The sequence below is a fragment of the Cetorhinus maximus genome, chromosome 18, assembly GCF_964194155.1.
Source record: "Cetorhinus maximus chromosome 18, sCetMax3.hap1.1, whole genome shotgun sequence".
Lineage (NCBI taxonomy): Eukaryota > Metazoa > Chordata > Chondrichthyes > Lamniformes > Cetorhinidae > Cetorhinus > Cetorhinus maximus.
Genome location: NC_135896.1, coordinates 45,394,643 through 45,414,865, shown reverse-complemented (window position 1 = coordinate 45,414,865; position 20,223 = coordinate 45,394,643). Strand labels below are relative to the sequence as shown.

The 20,223-nt window shown below is 43.7% G+C and overlaps 1 protein-coding gene across 17 annotated transcripts in view; it reads left to right on the top strand.

The window, feature by feature from the left end:
* The window catches only part of nid2a (nidogen 2a (osteonidogen)), a 174,824-nt gene that overhangs the window by 97,201 nt on the left and 57,400 nt on the right, over positions 1-20,223 (top strand). For 12 of the 17 annotated variants that reach the window (XM_078562579.1, XM_078562589.1, XM_078562578.1 and 9 more), the window contains 5 exons: positions 8,305-8,550; positions 9,723-9,968; positions 12,241-12,486; positions 14,897-15,142; positions 17,617-17,862. In XM_078562579.1, the coding sequence (XP_078418705.1) occupies positions 8,305-8,550; positions 9,723-9,968; positions 12,241-12,486; positions 14,897-15,142; positions 17,617-17,862 (1,230 nt within the window). The remainder of the gene's footprint in view (positions 1-8,304; positions 8,551-9,722; positions 9,969-12,240; positions 12,487-14,896; positions 15,143-17,616; positions 17,863-20,223) is intronic. The other 5 variants (XM_078562590.1, XM_078562580.1, XM_078562583.1 and 2 more) reach the window with 4 other exon arrangements.

Sequence of the window (20,223 nt, the reverse complement as noted above, 5' to 3'; positions counted from 1 at the left end):
TCAACAGTGAGAAGTTGGAGTCTTGAAGGTGATGTCAAGCTGCTGGCATCACTTGGGCTCATGCACGCTCCTGCAAGGTTCTCCCCCTGTGGTTGAGGAAGAGGTGACGCCAGTCTGTTTTCTTGTCTCTGCCCATGGTGAAGGTGCCCAAAGGTTCCCTTCCTCGTCATCGAGGCGCCCATCAGGACCTCCCCACAAGCTGCTGCAGCTGCATCATTGCAGGGGCAGTCTTGGCCACAGGGCCTTGTGGCTTGGGTGGTTCTTGAGTTGGAAGGATCAAGGAGACAAGGGATGATACTGGTGCCCCCTGAGGGGTGACCCCCTTTTTGACTGTTTCAGCCCTTTTATGGCACTCTTGCATGCTGAACGAGGCCACACAGCTGGCATCCACTCCAAGCATTTCTGCTCCATCAGTGAGACTGAACGATCAAATCTTCAGAGAGTCTCATTCTTTTTATGCATATCAGTCCACTGCTCTTGCAACCACCCGGAGTGAATCCCCAAGAGGTTGGCCGCTCTCTCAATGGAGGAGCTCATGCACTCAAATCACCGAGCCTTGATGGAGCAACATGTGCTGCATGGTCTCCTCCATTGTCTGCTTATGACTCTGCAATGCCTCAGGGATCTCAAACATTCGGGAGCTCATCTGCCTCTGATGTTCCAGGAAGACCCTTCCTGTTTGTGACACCCAAGGCCCAGCATCTCCACGTAGCGGAGCATGGTTGTGTCTAACCTCCGACCTCAACGGGGGACTGTCCACAGTTGACTCTGTCTCACTGCCCTCTTCCTGCTCACCCTGTGATGTGCTGCTCACCTAGTGCTCCTCCTCCTAATCTTGATTGAGGCCCAACTGATGTGAGTATGTCTGTGATGGTGGACGATGCAGAGGAATGATGTCATGGTACAGGCTCTGTGGAGTCTCCCCTCATTGAGGAGGCTGGTGCAGGACCTGTGCAGGACCACTCAGCTCCCCCTTCAGTACAGGCCCCGTGGAAAACACAAGAAGATGGTGGTAAGAGCTCGGGCTACTCAGCAGGTGCAACCAACCCCATGATGACAGCGGTGAAGAGCCACAGCGCACGTTGAGCAGAAATTTCTTCCATGCCCTTCACATGAAGATAGAGCTATCAAATGCTTCTGCTCCTCATGGCTTCAAGTCTCACTGACGGCCTGCTGTGATGACATCCATGCAATATCCTACACCATCTCCTCCATTGGTGTGAGGTTGTGAAGGTGAACAACACCACTGCCCATTTGAGCCATCTCACACCTGTTGCGCGTTTGCTTTTCCTTCAGGATGAGGAGGGAATGATGTATGAGTGACCTGGCCTCCCTCCCTATCCCAACATGACATTGAGAAACCTGTGCTCCTCCAGTGATACCCCCTTCACAATTGAGCCCCTTAGATGAGGGTGTCTAACTGATGCAACTGGCCACTTGCTCTGACGATGTTAGGGAGAAGTTTATGCACTCAGTCTGCTCAGCTTTTATGCATGCTGCTGCAGACAGAGTTAGAGACCTAACACCCGGATTATCACTTGCCATTCATCTTCCCAGACCGTAATAGGTCATTGATCTCTTGCAACATTGACCCAATCCTCCATGTGATAACTCTACTGCTGACTCCCATGGCAACTTCATTGTTTGCAAAGTGTACATAATTGTCTATTCTGACAAAATGATATTAGTCCTTGTGTGTTGCATTATTGGGGTGGCAGACTGTGGTGTTTCGCATATAATTTTTGCAGATCTCTGAAGTGAGCTAGAGGCAAAGAGGTTGTGGATTGTTAGAGTTGATCTTCAGACAAACGTTTTTTAGTGGAAACATTTGGTTTTATTTGCAAGACAGTAGTAGCAACTACACGTGTGCATTCAACTCCATAGGCCGTCAAGGGGAGGTGATGGCGTAGTGGTATTGTTGCTGATCTAGTGACCCAGGGTAATGCCCCCATGGTAGATGGTGGAATTTGAATAAAAGTCTAGCGATGACCATGAAATGACTGTTGTAAAAACCCATTGCCCTTTAGGGAAGGAAGTCTACTGTCCTTACCTGGTCTGGCCTACATGTGACTCCAGAGGGTGGAGTCTTAAATGACCTCTGAACAAGGGCAATTAGGGATGGGTAATAAATGCTGGTGATGCTCACTAAAGAGGTCTCTTCTCCCTGTTCCCCATGCTGCTCACATATTGGTTTACACAGATCATGTGATCATACAACACAGGATTATTTTTAAAGCTACAGTCCAACATTTAACACAACTATAATTGCTACATTCTTGCCCCTTTAACTTTTCTGTACACATTGTATTTACAAGGATATGTATCTCATGACATTACAATATTTACAAAGGTCAGGAAAGTTCAAGTTCAGTCTTTCAGGTGGTTTCCTGATCTGTTGTGGAACGTTGCAGCTTCACGACTTCAGATTCTTTTGCAGGAACCACCATCTCCGAAACTGCATTAACACCCGGTACCTCACTAGGCACTTGCAGTTCAGTATCTTCCTCTCCAATAGAGACATCAGGCATGTCTGTCCTTGGTTGAGCATCTTCAACAGGAACCACTGGTTCAGTAATGGTTACAAGTGGAACAATATCTTGTTGCGGTATCTCTCTTTTTCTTAAATGATCCACATGTTTATGAGTGATCCAGCCCTCCACTTCCACGTGGTATGACAATGGTCCGGTCACAGAACTTACTTTACCAGGTAACCACTTCGGTCTTTCACCGAAATTCTTTACGTATACTGCGTCTCCAACAGTAAATTGTCTCTCACGACTATGCAAATCGTGCATCACTTTTTGGTTCCCTTGATTTTTCCCCACCTTCCCCTCCAAATTGGGAAGTATTAGGCCTAGTCTTGTCCAAAGACGGCGCCTCATCAATAATTCTGCAGGTGATGTTCCTGTCGTAGTGTGGGGGGTCGTTCTATGGTTCTATGGTCTCCAACGAATCACCTGTTCACTTCTTCATTCCTGCCTTAAAAGTTTGTACCGCCCTTTCCACCAGTCCATTTGATGACGGATGGTATGGTGCAGTTTTCGCATGGTTGATACTGTTGAGGCTGATAAATCATTAGAAGTCAGCACGTGTAAATGCAGTGCCATTATCTAAGACGACCACCTCTGGTAAGCCGTGGATGGCAAAACTCTGACGTAGTTTTTCTATTGTAGCGGTTGACATGGGTGACTTTACCTCATAAACATGTAGCCACTTAGAATGAGCACCTACAATCAGTAAAAACATGGTTCCAAGGAAAGGACAGACATAGTTGATATGTAACCGCACCCAGGATCTACCAGGCCACTCCCATGGGTGTAATGGGGCTGTCACCAGCAACTTTTGCAACTGTTGACAATGTACACAGTGTCTTACACATTTTCAATATTGCCATCCATCCCTGGCCACCATAGATAACCCCGCACTATCGTCTTCATTTGGGAGATCCCTGGATAGGCACTGTGTAGCTCGACTAAAAGTGGCTCCCTTCCCTGTTCGGAACAACTACCCGAGCACCCCACAATAGAATACCCTCTTGACTGCTCATCTCGTGTCTATGGTTGAAGAAAGGTTACATTTCATCGGAGACTGGCTCCTGGGACCAATTATGTAATGTTTAGTCTCTCACTCGAGATAGGACTGGATCGTGATTCGTCCAGCTTCTTATCTGCCTGGCACAGACTGGTGAGGAATCTAGAAAATTTATTACCAATGCAAGTTCCTGTGGAACTGGGACATGATCGTTGTTCTCTTGCAAGGGCAGGCGACTCAAGGCATCGGCATTCACGATGTGAATGCCAGGTCTATGTACAAAGGTGTATTCATAAGCTGTAAAATTAGGGCCCATCATTGTATTCTTGCTGAGGCTATGGAAGGTATAGCCTTTTCCTCACTAAACAGACCCTACAGTGGTTTGTGGTCTGGTACTATTGTGAAATGCCGCCCGTGAACATATTGGTGGAATATTTTTTTACACCAAAAATAACCGATAGACCTTCCTTTTCAATCTGAGAATATCCTCTTTCAGCTGCAGTATGTGCCCTGGATACATAACCTATTGGCCTCTCTGTGCCGTCGTCCATTTAATGAGATAGTACCGCTCCCACCCCATAGGGTGACGCGTCACACATGAGCACCAACTCTTTCGTCTGGTCATAATGCACTAACAGATTGGATGAGTGTAAGAGCTGTTTCACTTCCATGAAGGCATCTTTTTGGGGTGCCACCCAAGACCAACGCTGGTTCTTTCTTAGCAGTGAATGCAGAGGGGCCAGAACTGTGGATAAATTAGGTAAAGATCCCTCATAATAAATCATTTTTAGGGATGATAAATTAAGTTCAGAGTGCAGGTGCCTCTCTTATTGCTTTAACTTTCTCTTCAGCCGGGTGTAACCCTTGAGAGTTTACCCAGTGGCCCAAATAGATGACTTCATATTCTTGAAAAGTGCATTTTTCCTTCTTCAGGCGCACTCCTGCTTGTAAAGAGTGTTTCAGGATTTCCTCTAGGTCAGCCAAGTGTTCCTTTTCTGTGAATCCACTTATCAACAAATTGTCTGGGATAGTTCTTGCAGTACGCTTTCCATTGTTCTCTGAAAGATGGCACAAGCTGAGAAAACACCGAAGGGCAGGCGTGTATATTGGCATAACCCTTTGTGGGTATTAATGGTGACGCATTCCTGGGAGGAGTCATCCAGCTCTAATTGCTGATATGCGTGACTCATGTCAAGCTTTGTATACGTTGTCCCTCCTGCTAGTTTGGCATATAGGTCTTCAATTTTGGGAATGGGGTACCTGTCCAGTTTGGTTGCTCTGTCGACCGTTAATTTATAGTCCCCACAGATTGCGGACGGTTTGGTCTGGTTTAAGGAAAGGGACTATCGGTGCTGCCTATTCTGAAAACTGAACTGGTTTTATGACTCCCAACCTCTCTAGCCAGTTCAGCTCAGTGTCAACCTTCTCTGTCAGGGCGTATGGCACTGGCCTAGCTTTCATGAATCAAGGGCTTGCTTCAGGGTCCACACAAGTCTTGGCCTGCAGGCCTTGGATTTTTCCCAGTTCATCCATGAAGATGGCGTCATACTTTTTAAGCAGCTCTGGTAGTCCGCTTGCTCTCAACTGGAAGATTTTGGACCAGTTTAATTTGATCTTCTTTAACCAATCTCGCCCTAGAAGACTTGGCCCTTCACCTACTACCAGCATCACTAGTAGCTGAGCTGCTTGGTGTCTATAATGAACAGCTGCTCTAATGATACCTTTTACCTGAATTTCTTCACCTGTGTTCGTTTTCAACTTGGCAGATGTTTGTTCTAAATTTAATTGATTACCATTATTTAAATATCTGAAAGTGTTTTCTCCTATTACAGTGGTGGAAGCTCCCGTGTCTACTTCCATTTTTAATGGTTAACCATTCACTTGCACAGTAACAAGTATTGGCTCTGTCTTCCCAACTTTCAAGTTGAATAATGAATAAATGTCAGAATTTGTTATTTCAGGCTCTTCTACACTATATACTTCATTGGACTTAGTTTGTTGTTTGGAAGCCTATTTAAATCTCACTTTGTACTGTCTAATTATGTGTCCACTTCTGTGACAAAAATAATATTCTACTTCTTTAAATCGCCAATCACGAGAAGACTGATTGATTGTTTCCACGTCGATGCAAGTTATTTTTTGATTTCGTTGCTAAGCTGTTTCCTCTCATTTTTTGATTAGTGGCTCTGTTTCCCGCTTCACGGTGGAGTCTCGACTTCTCACGCCTTTTTTGGCTGACTGTTCCCGCCCGATTAGGAATATGGCGCCATTTTGCGCCCCTTGAATTGCTTGTGAATCCTTCGCAGCGCTCTCCATGGCCAGCGCTATTTCTAACGCTTTTTCTTAAAATTGAGATTCACTTCAGCCAGCAATCTTTGCTGAATAGTGTCTTCTTGTACGCTACATACTAAACGATCTCTGAGCATGTCATTCAGGGTTTCACCGAAATCACAATATTCCATTAGTTGTTTTAATTTAACCATGTAGTTAGCAATTGTCTCACCCGGGGCTTTATTTCATGAACTGAACCTGAACCTCTGCATTGTGACTTGGAGCTTGGGTTGAAAATGTCCCTTAATGAGGTCTACTAATTCACTGAAGATCTTTGATTATGGGGCACTGGGGGCTGTCAAGCTTCGAATAAAATTGTAGGTTTTGCTCCCACACTCTTCCCCTGTGATTTAATTTGCTTGAGAAAAGAATGCAAGACATTCTATAAACTGAGACCAGTCATCTGTGGCTGGCTCAAAGGGATTGATTCTGCTGAACTGTGACATTTCGGATGAGTATATCTTCTGCTATTTTAAACAAACTTAGTCACAATCGCTGGGCGAGGTACAGCGTCGGTTCTGATTTATCTTAGTTGCCAGTTTGTTATAGAATTGATCTTCAGACAAACTTTCTTAGTGGAAACATTTGGTTTTATTTACAAGACAGTAGTAGCAATTAGACGTGTGCATTCAACGCCATAACTAAAGAAGTCTTCTCTCTGTAGAGGTTCCCTGCGCTGCTGCTCACATATTGGTTTACACAGATCATGTGATCTTACAGCACAGGATTATTCTTAAAGCTACAGTCCAACATTTAACATAACTATAATTACTGCAAGAATGATGGCCACTTTAAAAGCCGCTGGTAAAGCATGACCATCAGGTCACATAGCTGCACATCTTCTTCCCTGTAGATTGTCAATGTCTGCAATGACCTGACAGGATACTCTGAGCCTCCTGAAGAACTGGAGTTTAGCTGTTTCAAAGAAGCTGATTCTTTGCCTATATACACTGAGTTGCAGGCATCCACCAAACAAAATTCTTTCCAAATATGATCCAGGGAAAAAAAGGTCCTATGAGACACTGATCACATGAACATTCCTTGCCCATCTCACTATAAACTTCTGAAGTAAAATTCATCATAGAAAAGACACATACAACTTTAATGTTGTGTCTGGAGTGAGCTATATGTGGGGGTAGATTTTAACTTTCTGACATTCAAATGTGGGAGCCAACACCCTCCCTCATGCCAGGAACCAACAAGTCCATTTTAGCCAGACAGTCAGCAAAACTGGTTGGAATGTGCGTGCCACACTCTGTGACCGAAACTCTAATCATGGCAATCAGTGGCCTTTGTATGTCACAGGACCCAAATTGCGTACGAACAGAGGCGACTGCCTGAAAAGGTGGGCCTTTGGCCAGTAGGCTACTTTAATAATGGTGGCCAGGATGACCAACCCTCGCGGATTTTCAAAGAGCTGTGGCCCTTCAACTCAAGTACTGCATTGTGATGGGGGCAGGTTCATCCGTAGTTTCAAAATGAAATAACATGCACAGAAATCTAAGGTTCTGTTTGGAATGAATAACTCTGACAGGCCTAGGTATGATGATAGAAGTGGGAGCAAGCTGAGGTGTTGCATCAGGAATATCATGTAAAGTCTATGGCGGAATCTTGCAGTGGCGATTGGGGCCTCTGGAGGTGGGAACTCTGCGTCATCTCTTTTCTGGAAGGCCTGCAGCATCTTGTTCCACTAAGACACTTGATGGGCCAGTGGCAGGCTTTCCCCCAGGATCAAGGACCCCGGGCGTAAGCCCCACCCACCCAAACGCTGCCTGCCAATCAGAGGCCGATAGCTCTATTGAACGACAGTACCACTGGGAGGCAGTAGCTGCTGCCAGTATGCACCCACCTAAGGCCTAGATTCGTTGCTGGATCCCAGGCCAGAGGTGAGTGCTGATGGGGTGGGGTGGTGGATTGCGCAGGGTGGCAAGGTGGGGACTGTAGGATGGGTTATCAGCAGCAAGGGCAGGGTGATGACTCTCAGTGGGTCCCCACTTCCTGATGCTGGGTTCCTCGGTCAGGCACTGAGTGCCTTTGAACGAGGGACCGCGCGCCCCCATCAATCCCCCAAGACCCCACAAGCAAACTAACAGGGTTCGCTTGTCATGGTCCCTGCATGGTGAGCCCGCCACCTGCCACTGGGTTGATACCAGTAATTTCCCACCGAAAGGCCTCAATTGGCAGGGTGGGAAGGCTGTTCACTGGCCTTCCCGCCACGGGCACAATTGGGAGGAGTTGGGAAGGTGGTGGGCTGCCCAAATGCCATCCTACCACTTAATTAATGCCCCCCTGCCACAAAACCAGCCATGGGGGAGTGCACAAGATTCCGCTCTGTTTTCTTTTCTGTAAACAGACTGCTAATGACAAGGAGAGGCATTCATTGACCCAATGATTTGTATTATTATTTTGTAGTTATTTTAAAATCAGAATCTTTTTGATTAGAACCCATTGAACGTCCAAAGACTGTTTGTGAACAGCACCGAGAGAGACTGCAAACAGAGCTGAGGCTGCGTGGATCTCAACCTCTTGTTGGACTCCATATCCCTGAGTGTGATGGAGAAGGGAACTTCAGGCCTCTGCAATGTCACGGCAGCACAGGCTACTGCTGGTGTGTGGATGAAAGGGGACAGGAAATTCCTGGGACTAGTACACCACCCGGGACTGGTCAACCACAGTGTGGACAGCCAGGTCAGTCAGTATTTTAATGAAGCAAAATGTCCAATTGTATATTAAAGAATGAAGAGTTCAAAGAGACTTCCGTTTTTTTGTGAGTCTAACCTGGAATTTGGCGAAACACCGAGGGGTAATTCACAGAAGCCTGTGCATATAGTTGCTTTGTTCATCTGTTATTTCCTGTGTGTACGTAGTGCCTATCACTATTGTTTGGTAGTGTGCTGTAAGTGTGACTGGATCAGAAGATGTGACCACATCTATTTCCATCCAAAAGATCATTCCTGATTATTCCCCCGACTCTTCCATCATTCTCTTTGGTTATCACCCAGCTCATATTACCCCTTGTCTCCTTCATTTCGATGGATCTCCCTTTTCTACTGCTGTGTCTCTGGCTTCCTTGTTTTCACCAAATTAATTAACCCTTTATTCAGATTTTACAGCCTAACAAAAGTGGCAGTTTATCCTCACTCTAAGAATCAGAACAAGTAGAAAAGAACAATATAGATACTGCATGAGCAAAATACTCAAACTGAATAAAAAGCACATGACAAAAGTAATACAAGAAAGCAAAAAGGAAGAATAATATTTTGAAAATAAAACTTCACCTGTCTTTATGCGTGTCTTCAGTTGCATATCCCTTTGTTAGTGTTCTGGTGTCCCTCTCTCCTGTGTTGATTTGGATTATTTTCTTCCTCAGTTACAAGTTTATCAACGAGAAATCATCTGACATCAACTTTTTTCTCCCCAAGTACACTTCCAGTAAAATAGACTGACACATCCATATTCTACCAAAGAAAATTGTTTCCTCTTACATTCCAGGAAGAATATTTCTGTGAGAAAATTGCTGATATAACAGTTCCTCACAACAATACTCATAAAAGGACATTTATCCAATTACAAAAGCAAAAACCTAGGGTTGTATCAGCAATAAACATTATAATGCTCATTGCAAACCTGAACTGTGTACGGGTGGATCCCTGGAGTGTTAGAGGTGGAAACTGGTTGAGGTGATGATTAAAACAATCACATGTGAAATATGTTCAAATATATTGGGGTAGATATAATTTCTTTCCTATAAATAGACTGGTGACACCAGAAGTGCAGAAGAAATTATGTTACATGACGCTCGGACACATTTGTGCATTGTTTTGTAGTTGTTTCAAATTTGTTTCTGTCTGTTTAATTAGAACATGATGAACGTCCAAAGACTGTTTGTGAACAGCACCGAGAGAGGCTGCAAACAGAGCTAAGGCTGCGTGGATCTGAACCTCTTGTTGGACTCCATATTCCTGAGTGTGATGAAGAAGGGAACTTCAGGCCTCTGCAGTGTCACGGCAGCACAGGCTACTGCTGGTGTGTGGATGAAAGGGGACAGGAAATTTCTGGGACTAGGACACCACCTGGAACTGGTCAACCACAGTGTGGACAGCCAGGTCAGTCAGTGTTTTAATTAAGCTAAATGACCAATGTTGAATGGTGTATTGCCTCCCTGGAACCAGTGTAAAGGACATCATTGAGATGGTGCAGAATATTCTTCAGAGTAGGGAGTGAGCCAGAAGCTGTCGTACATGTTGGCCCCAACGATATAGAGAGGGCAGGTACTGAAGTCCTATGGTCAGATTTTTCAGGAGCTAGGAAGGAAGTTAAAAAGTAGGAACGTGAAGGTGGTAATCTCTGGATTACTCCGAGTGCATGCACTAACTATAGTAGGAACAGGAAAGCAAGGATCAATGCATTGCTTGAGGTACAAACTCACAAATAGGTCAAAGTCTGTCACATTCAGGTCTGAAAAATGCCTAGTCTACCACAAATTGCCCTCGAAAGGCAGAGTATCTCAAAAGTTTGAACAACAAGTTAAACAAGCTGCTTATGCTGCTACTCTGCAGTGAGTACATGAATGGTGCTTACCACTAACAGGATGCTTCCAACAGCCCAAAAAGATGTTCTGCCTACAATGCTATTGAGCAAAGTCATGTATGAATTTCAGTGCCTGTGTGATAACAGATACGTAGGCCTTGCGTCCCAATGATTGGCTGATTAAATCAAACAGCATGTTCCTTTGGTTGTTCAAAATAGGTAGAGTATAGACAATGAGCAACCAGCCCACACTTAAAAAAACCCAAAACAAAACGTCCATTGTTAGATATCATTCTGTGATTGGGCAGCACTTGCTGAACAATCCTAAGTGTGCTAATAGCTACACTAACAACTAGTTTAAGGCAATTAATCACACTGTAACATGGTTCACTTAAGCTTGTTAGAAGCAACATATATTAATACATGGGCCTGTTCTCTGCAAACAAATGGAATATGTTCAAGCCTTGCGTCACATTCAAATTACCTGGGAGCTTGGGGAGCCTATAGTTCCCCATTGCTTTCTCCATGGCAACACCATGGCCAACCAGAGTTGACTTGCAACCAATGAGTACCCTTTTCTCCTTTGGTATTAGTGTTGTGATCACTTGAAATTTGGCATTCTTGCATTTGTCCTGATGAGTGCAAGACGAAAAGCTTCAGCAACACATCTTTCTTTTAATCAATAATCAGAAAAGTAACAGATGAATGCAAAAAACAAGGAATTAGATTTTTTAAAATAAAGTTTTAACTGCTTACTATAACCATTTTAAGAACATAAGAAATATGAGCAGCAGTAGGTCATATGACTCCTTGAGCCCACATTGCTATTCAATAAGATTATGGCTGAATTTCTACAATAACTCCATTTTCCTGCCATTTTCCCTTCACTCCCTTCATGCCTAAAAAACAATAGATCTCTGTTCTGAATATACCAATCAAGCCTGTATCCAAAAAGCAACGACTCTCTGAGTGAATAGAGTTCTTCTCAGCTCAGTCCCTTGCAACAGACTCTCACATCTACCTGTGAAGCTCTTAAGAATTTCATATGGTTTAATGAGATCACCTCTTATTGCTCTAAATGCCAAAGCAATTGTACCCATTTGACTAAATCCCTTCTCAAAGGACAGTCCTCTCATCCCATAATCATTGTAATGAACCTTCATTGCACCAACTCCAAGGCAAATGTATCCTCCTTGGGCAAGGAAAGTAAAATTCTAGGCAGTACTTCAACCGTGGTCTCACCAATGTCCTATATAAACAAGATTTCCTCCCTCTTATACTTCAACCACTTGCAATAAAGGTGAACTTTCTATTGGCCTCGCAATTGTGTGCTGTACCTGCACACTAACATCCTGTGTTTCATGTACAAGGGCTTCTAAATCTCTTTGCATAAAATCATCTGACATCAATTTTCTCCCTTATTAAATTTCAGTAAATTAATCATGGACAATTACATTCTACCAAAGAAAATTGTTTCCAATTACATTCCAGGAAGAATATTTCTGTGAGAAAATAGCTGATCTAACAGTTCCTCACAACAATACTTGTAAAAGGACATGTATCCAATTGCAGGTTCAAAAGTCTAGGGTTTGGCCTGCAATAAACTCAATAACATTCCTTGCAAATCTGAATTCTGTTGTGTACAGGTAAATCTCTGGTGGCGTTAGAGATGGAAACCGTTTGAAGTGCTGATTAAGACATGTGAAATATGTTAAAATGTATTGGCTTAGATATCATTTCTTTCCTATATATAGACAGGTGACAGCAGGAATGCAGAAGAAATGACGTTACACAACAGTTTGAGACATTTGTGCATTGTTTTGTATTTGTTTCTGTCTGTTTAATTAGAACACATTGAACGTCCAAAGACTGCTTGTGAACAGAACCAAGAGAGACTGCAAACAGAGCTGAGGCTGCGTGGATCTCAACCTCTTGTTGGACTCCATATCCCTGAGTGTGATGGAGAAGGGAACTTCAGACCTCTGCAATGTCATGGCAGTACAGGCTACTGCTGGTGTGTGGATGAAAGGGGACAGGAAATTTCTGGGACTAGGACACCACCTGGAACTGGTCAACCACAGTGTGGACAGCCAGGTCAGTCAGTATTTTAATTTAGCAAAATGATCGACTTTTTAGCGGAGAATGAGTTCAAAGAGTCTTTAATTTGCTCTTGAGTGTAGGAAGTGACTCCAGCTGCTTCAACTCAAGCTCTGGATTTCCGAGCGAATTTGAGGGGCAGCTAGGGTCACTATGGAGCATCAAGGAGGATGAGAGTTTCCTGGATCATAGGTTCCGGGAGGTGGCATCCACCCAGGCACACTTCAGGATAGTTGGTGGATGGCCATCTGGAAGAGTAGGAAGAAGCAGGAAGTGCAGGTGTCTTCGGGATGTGTACCTCACTGAAACAGTTACACAGTTTTGGAGACTGCTGAGAGTGAAGTTACCCTGAAGGAGTGCAGTCCAGACCATGGCACCAATGGGGAAGGGATAGCACAGGAGGAAACAGCACAGAGTAAAAATGGAGTTGTTATAGGAAATTCCATAGTCAGGGGGACCGGCAGGCATTTCTGTTACTGTGATTGTGAGTCCCATATGTTGTGTTGCCTCCCTGGTTCCAGGGGAAAGCAATCAAAGAGAGAGTGCAGAATGTTCTGCAGGGTAGGGAGTGTGCCAGAAGTTGTCGTGCACATTGGTACCAATGACCTAGAGAGGGCAGATGCTGGGATCCAATGGTCAGATTTTCAGGAGCTAAGAAGGAAGTTAAAAAGTAGAAGCTTAAAGGAGATAATCTCTGGATTACTCCGAGTGCGCGTGCTAGCCAGAGTAGAAAAAGGAAGATATCAAGGGTCAGTGAACTGCTTGAGGTATGGTGCACCACACAAACTCAACTGGGTCAAAGCTTGCTATGTTCAAATCTGAAAAGTACCCGGTCTATCTCAAATTATCCTGGAAAGGCAGAGTATCTCAAAAATTTAACGGCAGGTTAGACAAGCTGTTTCCCGCTACTATATGCAGTGGCTACTCAAATGGTATTTGCCACTAACATGATGCTGCCATCAGTCCAAAAAGACAATCTGCTACGGACACAATTAAGCAATGTTGTGTGTTTACTTCAGTGCTGGAGCGATGCCAAATTCATAGGCCTTACGTCCCAGCGATTGGCTGATCAAATCAAACAGCATGTTCCCTGGGTTGTTCAAAATAGGCAGAGTACAGATCATGTGCAACCAACCCGCACTTACAAATCCCAAAACAAAACGCCTGCTGTTAGATGTGATTCCGCAATGGGGAGCAATTGCTGAACAATCCTAAGTGTGTTAATAGCTACACTAATGACCAAATTAAGATAGTAAGTGAACTTGTAGCATGGTTCATCTAAGCTTGCTAGAAGCAGCATATATTCATACACAGGGGCCTGTTCTCTGCAAACAAAAGGATATATGTTCAAGTCTTGCACTATTTTTGAATTACACAGGATCTTACGGAGCCTATACTTCCCCATTGCTTTCTGCATGCTAACAGACCTCTGGGGAACAGAATTCCAAAGATCAACAACTCTGAGTGAAGAGAGTTCTCCTCATTTCAGTGCTAAATGGCCAATCCCTTATCCTGTGGCTATGATCCCAAGTCCTAAACAGACCAGTCACAGGAAAGAGCCTGTCACGTCTATCTGTGAAGCCCTTAAGAATTTTCTCTGGTTCAGTGAGATCACCTCTTATTGTTCTAAACTCCAAAGCAATTGTGCCCATTCTGCTCATTCTCTTCTCAAAGGATAGGCCTTTCATCCCAGGAATCAAATGAGCCTTCATTGCACCAACTCCAAGGCAAAGGTATCCTTCATGGGTAAGGAGAGTAAAACCCTATGCAGTACTTCAACTGTAGTCTCACAAATGTCCTACATCAGCAAGATTTCCTAACTTTTATACTCCAACCTCTTTGCAACAAAGGAGAACATTATATAGGCCTTCCCAATTGAGTGCCGTAGCCGCACATTAAAGTGCTGTCTTTCATGTACAAGGACTTCCAAACCTCTTTGCATAAAATCATCTGACATCAATTTTCTCCCCTATTAAATTCCAGGAAATTAATCACACACAATTACATTCTATCAAGAAAGCTGTTTCGAATTACATTCCAGGACGAATATTTCTGCAAGAAAATGGCTGATATAACAGTTCCTCGCAGCAATACTTATAAATGGACATTTATCCAGTTACAGATACATAAATCTAGCGTTGGGCCTGCAATGCAATTTATAACACTTATTGCAAATCTGAAATCTGCTGTATACAGATGGATCCCTCGTGGTGTTAGAAGTGGAAACCATTTGAGGTGGTGATTAAGACAACCACATGTGAAATATATTAAAATATATTGGCATTGATATAATTTCTATTAATAGACTAACACCAGGAGTGCAGAAGAAATGATGTTACATGACAATTTCAGACATTTGTGCATTGTTTTGTAATTGTTTCAAATTTGTTTCTGTCTGTTTAATTAGAACATGTTGAACGACCTAAGACTGTTTGTGAACAGCACCGAGAGAGACTGCAAGCAGAGCTGAACCTGCGTGGATCTCAACCTCTTGTTGGACTCCATATCCCTGAGTGTGATGAAGAAGGGAACTTCAGGCCTCTGCAGTGTCACGGCAGCACAGGCTACTGCTGGTGTGTGGATGAAAATGGGCAGGAAATTCCTGGGACTAGGACACCACCTGGAACTGGTCAACCACAGTGTGAACAGTCAGGTCAGTCAGTATTTTAATTAAGCAACATCACCAATTGTTTACCAAGGAATGAGGAGTTCAAAGAGCTTTTAACTTGTTTTTGAGAGTAGGAAGTGTCTCCAGCTGTTGCTGCTCAAGCTCCAGATTTCCGAGCGAAAGTGATGGGCAGCATGGGGTCTCTACGGAGCACAAGGGAGGATTAGCGTTTCCTGGATTGCAGGCTCCGGGAGGTGGCTACCCATCTACCCAAGCTCGGTTGAGGATAGTTGGTGGATGGCCATCCAGAAGAGCAGGAAGAGGCAGGAAGGACAGGAGTCTTCAGGGTGTCTGCCACCTTCAAATAAATGCTCAGTATTGCAGACTGCTGGGTGTGATGCTACCTGGAAGGAGTGCAGTCCAAACCTTGGCACCAATGGGCAAGGGACTTCATAGGGGGCAACAGCAAAGAGTAGAAAATGAGTTCTTATTTGAGATTTCATAGTCAGGAGGACAGACTGGTATTTCTGTGGCTGTCGTTGTGAGACCCACATGGTATGTTGCCACCCTGATGCCAGAGAAAATGACATCACGGAGAGAATGCAGAATGTTCTGCAGAGTAGGCAGTGAACCAGACATTGTGGTACATGTTGGTACCAATGACATAGAGATGGCAGGTACCGAGGTCCTATGGTCAGATTTTCAGGAGCTAGGAAGGAAGTTAAAAAGTAGAAGCTTAAAGGTAGAAATCTCTGGATTACTCTGAGTGCACATAATAACCATAGTAGAAAAAGGAAGATCGCAAGGGTCATTGCCTGACTTGAAGTATGACGTATCGCACAAACTCGCAATGGGTCAAAGGCTGCCCTGTTCAGATCTGAAAAGTGCCTGGTCTATGTTAAATTACCCTGAAAAGGCAGAGCATCTCAAAAATTTCAATGTTTGTTTAAACAAGCCGTTTCATGCTGCTATGCCGTGGCTAGGCAATTGGCATTTGCTATTAACAGGATGCTGCCGTCAGTCCAAAAAGACATTTTGCCTACCGCACTATTGAGCAAAGTTGTGAATGAATTTCAGTGCCTGTGTGAGGCCAGATTCATAGGCCTTATGTTCCAAAGATTGGCTGATCAAATCAAATGGCATGTTCTTTTGGTTTTTCAAACTAGGGAGTGTACAGACCGTGGGCAATCAGCCCACACTTACAAAACCCAAAACGAAACATCTACTGATCGATGTGCTTCTAGGATTGGGCAGAACTTGCTGAACAATGCCAAGTGTGCTAAAAGCTCCACTAATAATCAATTTAAGATCGTCAGTCACTCTTGTAACGTGGTTCATTTAAGCTTGCCGGAAACAACATATATTCATACACAGGGTCCTGTTCTCTGCAAACAAAAGGAATATGTTCAAGCCTTGCACAATATTTCATTTGCCCAGGAGCATGGGGAGCCTATAGTTTCCCATTGCTTTCTCCATGGCAACACCATGACCAATCAGAGTCGACTTGCCAACCAATCAGCACCGTTTTCCCCTTTAGTATAATCTGTTGTGATCATTTGAAATTTTTCATTCTTGTGTTTGTCCTGATGACTGCATGAACATGTCCCTCTTTACATCAATATTCAGAAAAGTAGCAGATAAATGCAAAAAAAGATAAATCAAGTATTTTTAAAATTAAGTTTTAACCGCTTACCATAACTATACTATCACCATTATATATTATATATATTATTATAAATAATAAGAGCAGCAGTGGGTCACATGGCTCCTTGAACCTGCTCTGCCATTCGATAAGATCATCCTGAACTTCTACTATAGCTCCATTTTCCTGCCACTTTCCCTTGATTCCCTCAGTGCCTAAAAATCAATAGACCTCAGTCCTGAATATACTGATCAAGTGTGTATTCAAAGACCTCTGGGGGAGGGAATTCCAAAGTCCAGCAGCTCTCTGAGTGAAGAGAGTTCTCCTCATCTCAGTGCTAAATGACTAATTCTTTACTCTGTGGCTATGACCCCAAGTTCTAGACAGACTAGTCACAGGAAAGAACATGTCACATCTACCTGTGAAGCCCTTAAGAATTTTATATGGTAAATTAATCATACAGGATTACATTCTACCAAAGAAAATCTTTTCAAATTAAATCCCAGGATGCATATTTCTGTGAGAAAATTGCTGATATAACAGTTCCTCAGAAATACCCATAAAAGAACATTTATCAAATTACAGATACATAAATCTAGTGTTGGGCCTGCAATGTACTTTATAGCACTCATTGGAAATCTGAATTCTGCTGTGTACAATGGATCGCTAGTGGTGTTAGAGGTGGAAGCTATTTGAGGTGATGATTAAGACAATCACGTGTGAAATATGTTTAAATGTATTGGCTTAGATATAATTTCTTTCCTATAAGTAAACTGGTAACACCAGGAATGCAAAAGAAATGATGTTACGTGACAATTTGAGACATTTGTGCATTTATTTGTAATCGTTTCAAATCTGTTTCTGTCTGTTTAACTAGAACACATTGAACGTCCAAAGACTGTTTGTGAACAGCACAGAGAGAGACTGCAAGCAGAGCTGAACCTGCGTGGATCTCAAACTCTTATTGGACTCCATATCCCTGAGTGTGATGAAGAAGGGAACTTCAGGTCTCTGCAATGTCACAGCAGCACAGGCTACTGCTGGTGTGTGGATGAAAGGGGACAGGAAATTTCTGGGACTAGGACATCACCTGGAACTGGTCAACCACAGTGTGGACAGCCAGGTCAGTCAGTATTTTAATCAAGCAAAATCGCCAATTGTTTACCAAGGAATGAGGATTTCAGAGAGTCTTTAATTTGTTTTTGAAAGTAGGAAGTGTGTACAGCTGCTTCAGCTGGAGCTCTGGATTTCCAAGCCAGCTTGAAGGGCAGCATGGGGTTACTATGGAGCACCAAGGAGGATGAGAGATCTCTGGATCATAGGTTCTGGGAGGTGGCAATCCGTCCATTTAAGCTCAGTTCAGCATAATTAGTGGATGTCCATCTGGAAGAGTAGGAAGAAGCAGGAAGTACAGGAATCTTCGGGGTGTGCACCACTCTCAAACAGATACACAGTATTGCAGACTGTTCGGTGTGATGCTGCCCTGAAAGAGTACAGTCCAGACCATGGCACCAATGGGCAAGGGACTCCATAGGAGGCACCAGGAAAGAGTAGAAACTGAGTTCTTATTCGAGATTCCAGAGCCAGGAGGACAGACTGGCATTTCTGTAGCTGTCGTTGTGAGGCCCACATGGTGTATTGCCTCCCTGATGCCAGAGAAAATGACACCACAGAGAGGACCAGAATATTTTGCAGGCTAGGGAGAGAGCCAGAAGTTGTCATATATGTTGATACCAATGACATAGGACCTCAGTACCTGCCCTCTCTATGGTCAGATTTTCAGGAGCTAGGAACAAATTTAAAAAGTAGGAGCTTAATGCTGGAAATCTCTGGATTAGTCCAAGTGAGCACGCTAGCCATGGCAGAAACAGGAAAATAGCAAGGGTCAATGCATGGCTTGTAGCTATGGTGCATCACACAAAGTCGCAAATGGGCCTAAGGCTGCCACATTCAGATTTGAAAAGAGCCCATCTACTTTAAATTACGCTATAAAGGCAGAGTATCTAAAAAATTTGACCGATTGTGCAAACAAGCCGTTTCACGCTGCCACTATGCTGTGGCTTTATGATTGGTATATGCCATTAACAGGATGCAGCTGTCAGCCCAAAAAGACATCCTGCCCACTGCACTACCGCACTATTGAGAAAAGCTGTGAATGAATTTCAGTGCCTGTGCAATGCCAGTTTCATAAGCCTTATGTTCCAACGATTGGCTGAACAAATCAAACGGCATGTTCCTTTGGTTGTTCAAAATAGGTACAGGCTGTGTGCAACCAGTCCACACTCTCAAAACCCAAAACAAAACATCTACTGCTCAATGTGATTCCGCGATCAGTCAGCATTTGCTCAACAATCCTGAGTGTGCTAATAGCTACACTAACAACTAATTTAAGATTATCAGTCACGTTTGTAATGTGGTTCAATAAAGCTTGCTAGACAGAACATATATTCATACACAGGGGTCCGTTCCTTGCGAAAGGAACAGCTCTCACTGCAGGGGAGGCAGTGATGTAGTGGTATTGTCACTGAACTAGTATTCTAGAGACCCAGAGCAATGCTCTGGGAATTGAGTTCGAATCCCATTATGGCAGCTGGTGAAATTTGAATCAATAAAAATCTGGAATTAAAAGTCTGATGATGACCATGAAACCATTGCCAATTGTTGTAAAAACCCATCTGGTCCACTAATGTCCTTTAGGGAAGGAAATCTGCTGTCCTTACCTGGTCTGGCCTACATGTGACTCCAGATCCACAACAATGTGGTTGACTCTTAATGGCCCTCTGAACAAGGGCAATTAGGGATGAGCAATAAATGCTGGCCTAGCCAGCGATGTCCACATCCCATGAACAAATTTTTAAAAAGGAATATGTTCAAGCCTTACGCCATATTTGAATTGCCCAGGAGCTTGGGGAGCCTATAATTCCCCATTACTTTCTCAAAGGTAACACCATGACCAATCAGAGTTGACTTGTTAACCAATCAGCACCCTTTAGTATAAACTGTTGTGATTGTTTGTAATTTGGCATTCTTGTGTTTGTCCTGATGAGTGCAAGACCAAAAGCTTTGGCAACATGTCCCTCTTTATACCAATATTCAGAAAAGGACCTGGAACTGGTCAACCACAGTGTGGACTGCCAGGTCAGTCAGTATTTTAATTAAGCAAAACAACCAATTGTGTATCAAAGAATGAGGAGTTCAAAGAGTCTAGAATTGTTTTTGAGAGTAGGAAGTGTGTCCAGCTGCTTCTGCTCAAGCTCCAGATTTCCGAGCTTCAGGGACAGCTGAGGTCACTTTGGAGCACAAGGGTGGATGAGAGATTCCTGGATCATAGGTTCCGGGAGGTGGGTACCCATCCAACCAAGATGACTTCAGGATAGTTAGCGGATGGCCATCCGGAAGAGCAGGAAGAGGCAGGAAGAACAGGAGTCTTCGGGGGGTGTGCCAATCTCAAACAGATACTCAGTATTGCAGACTACTGGGTGTG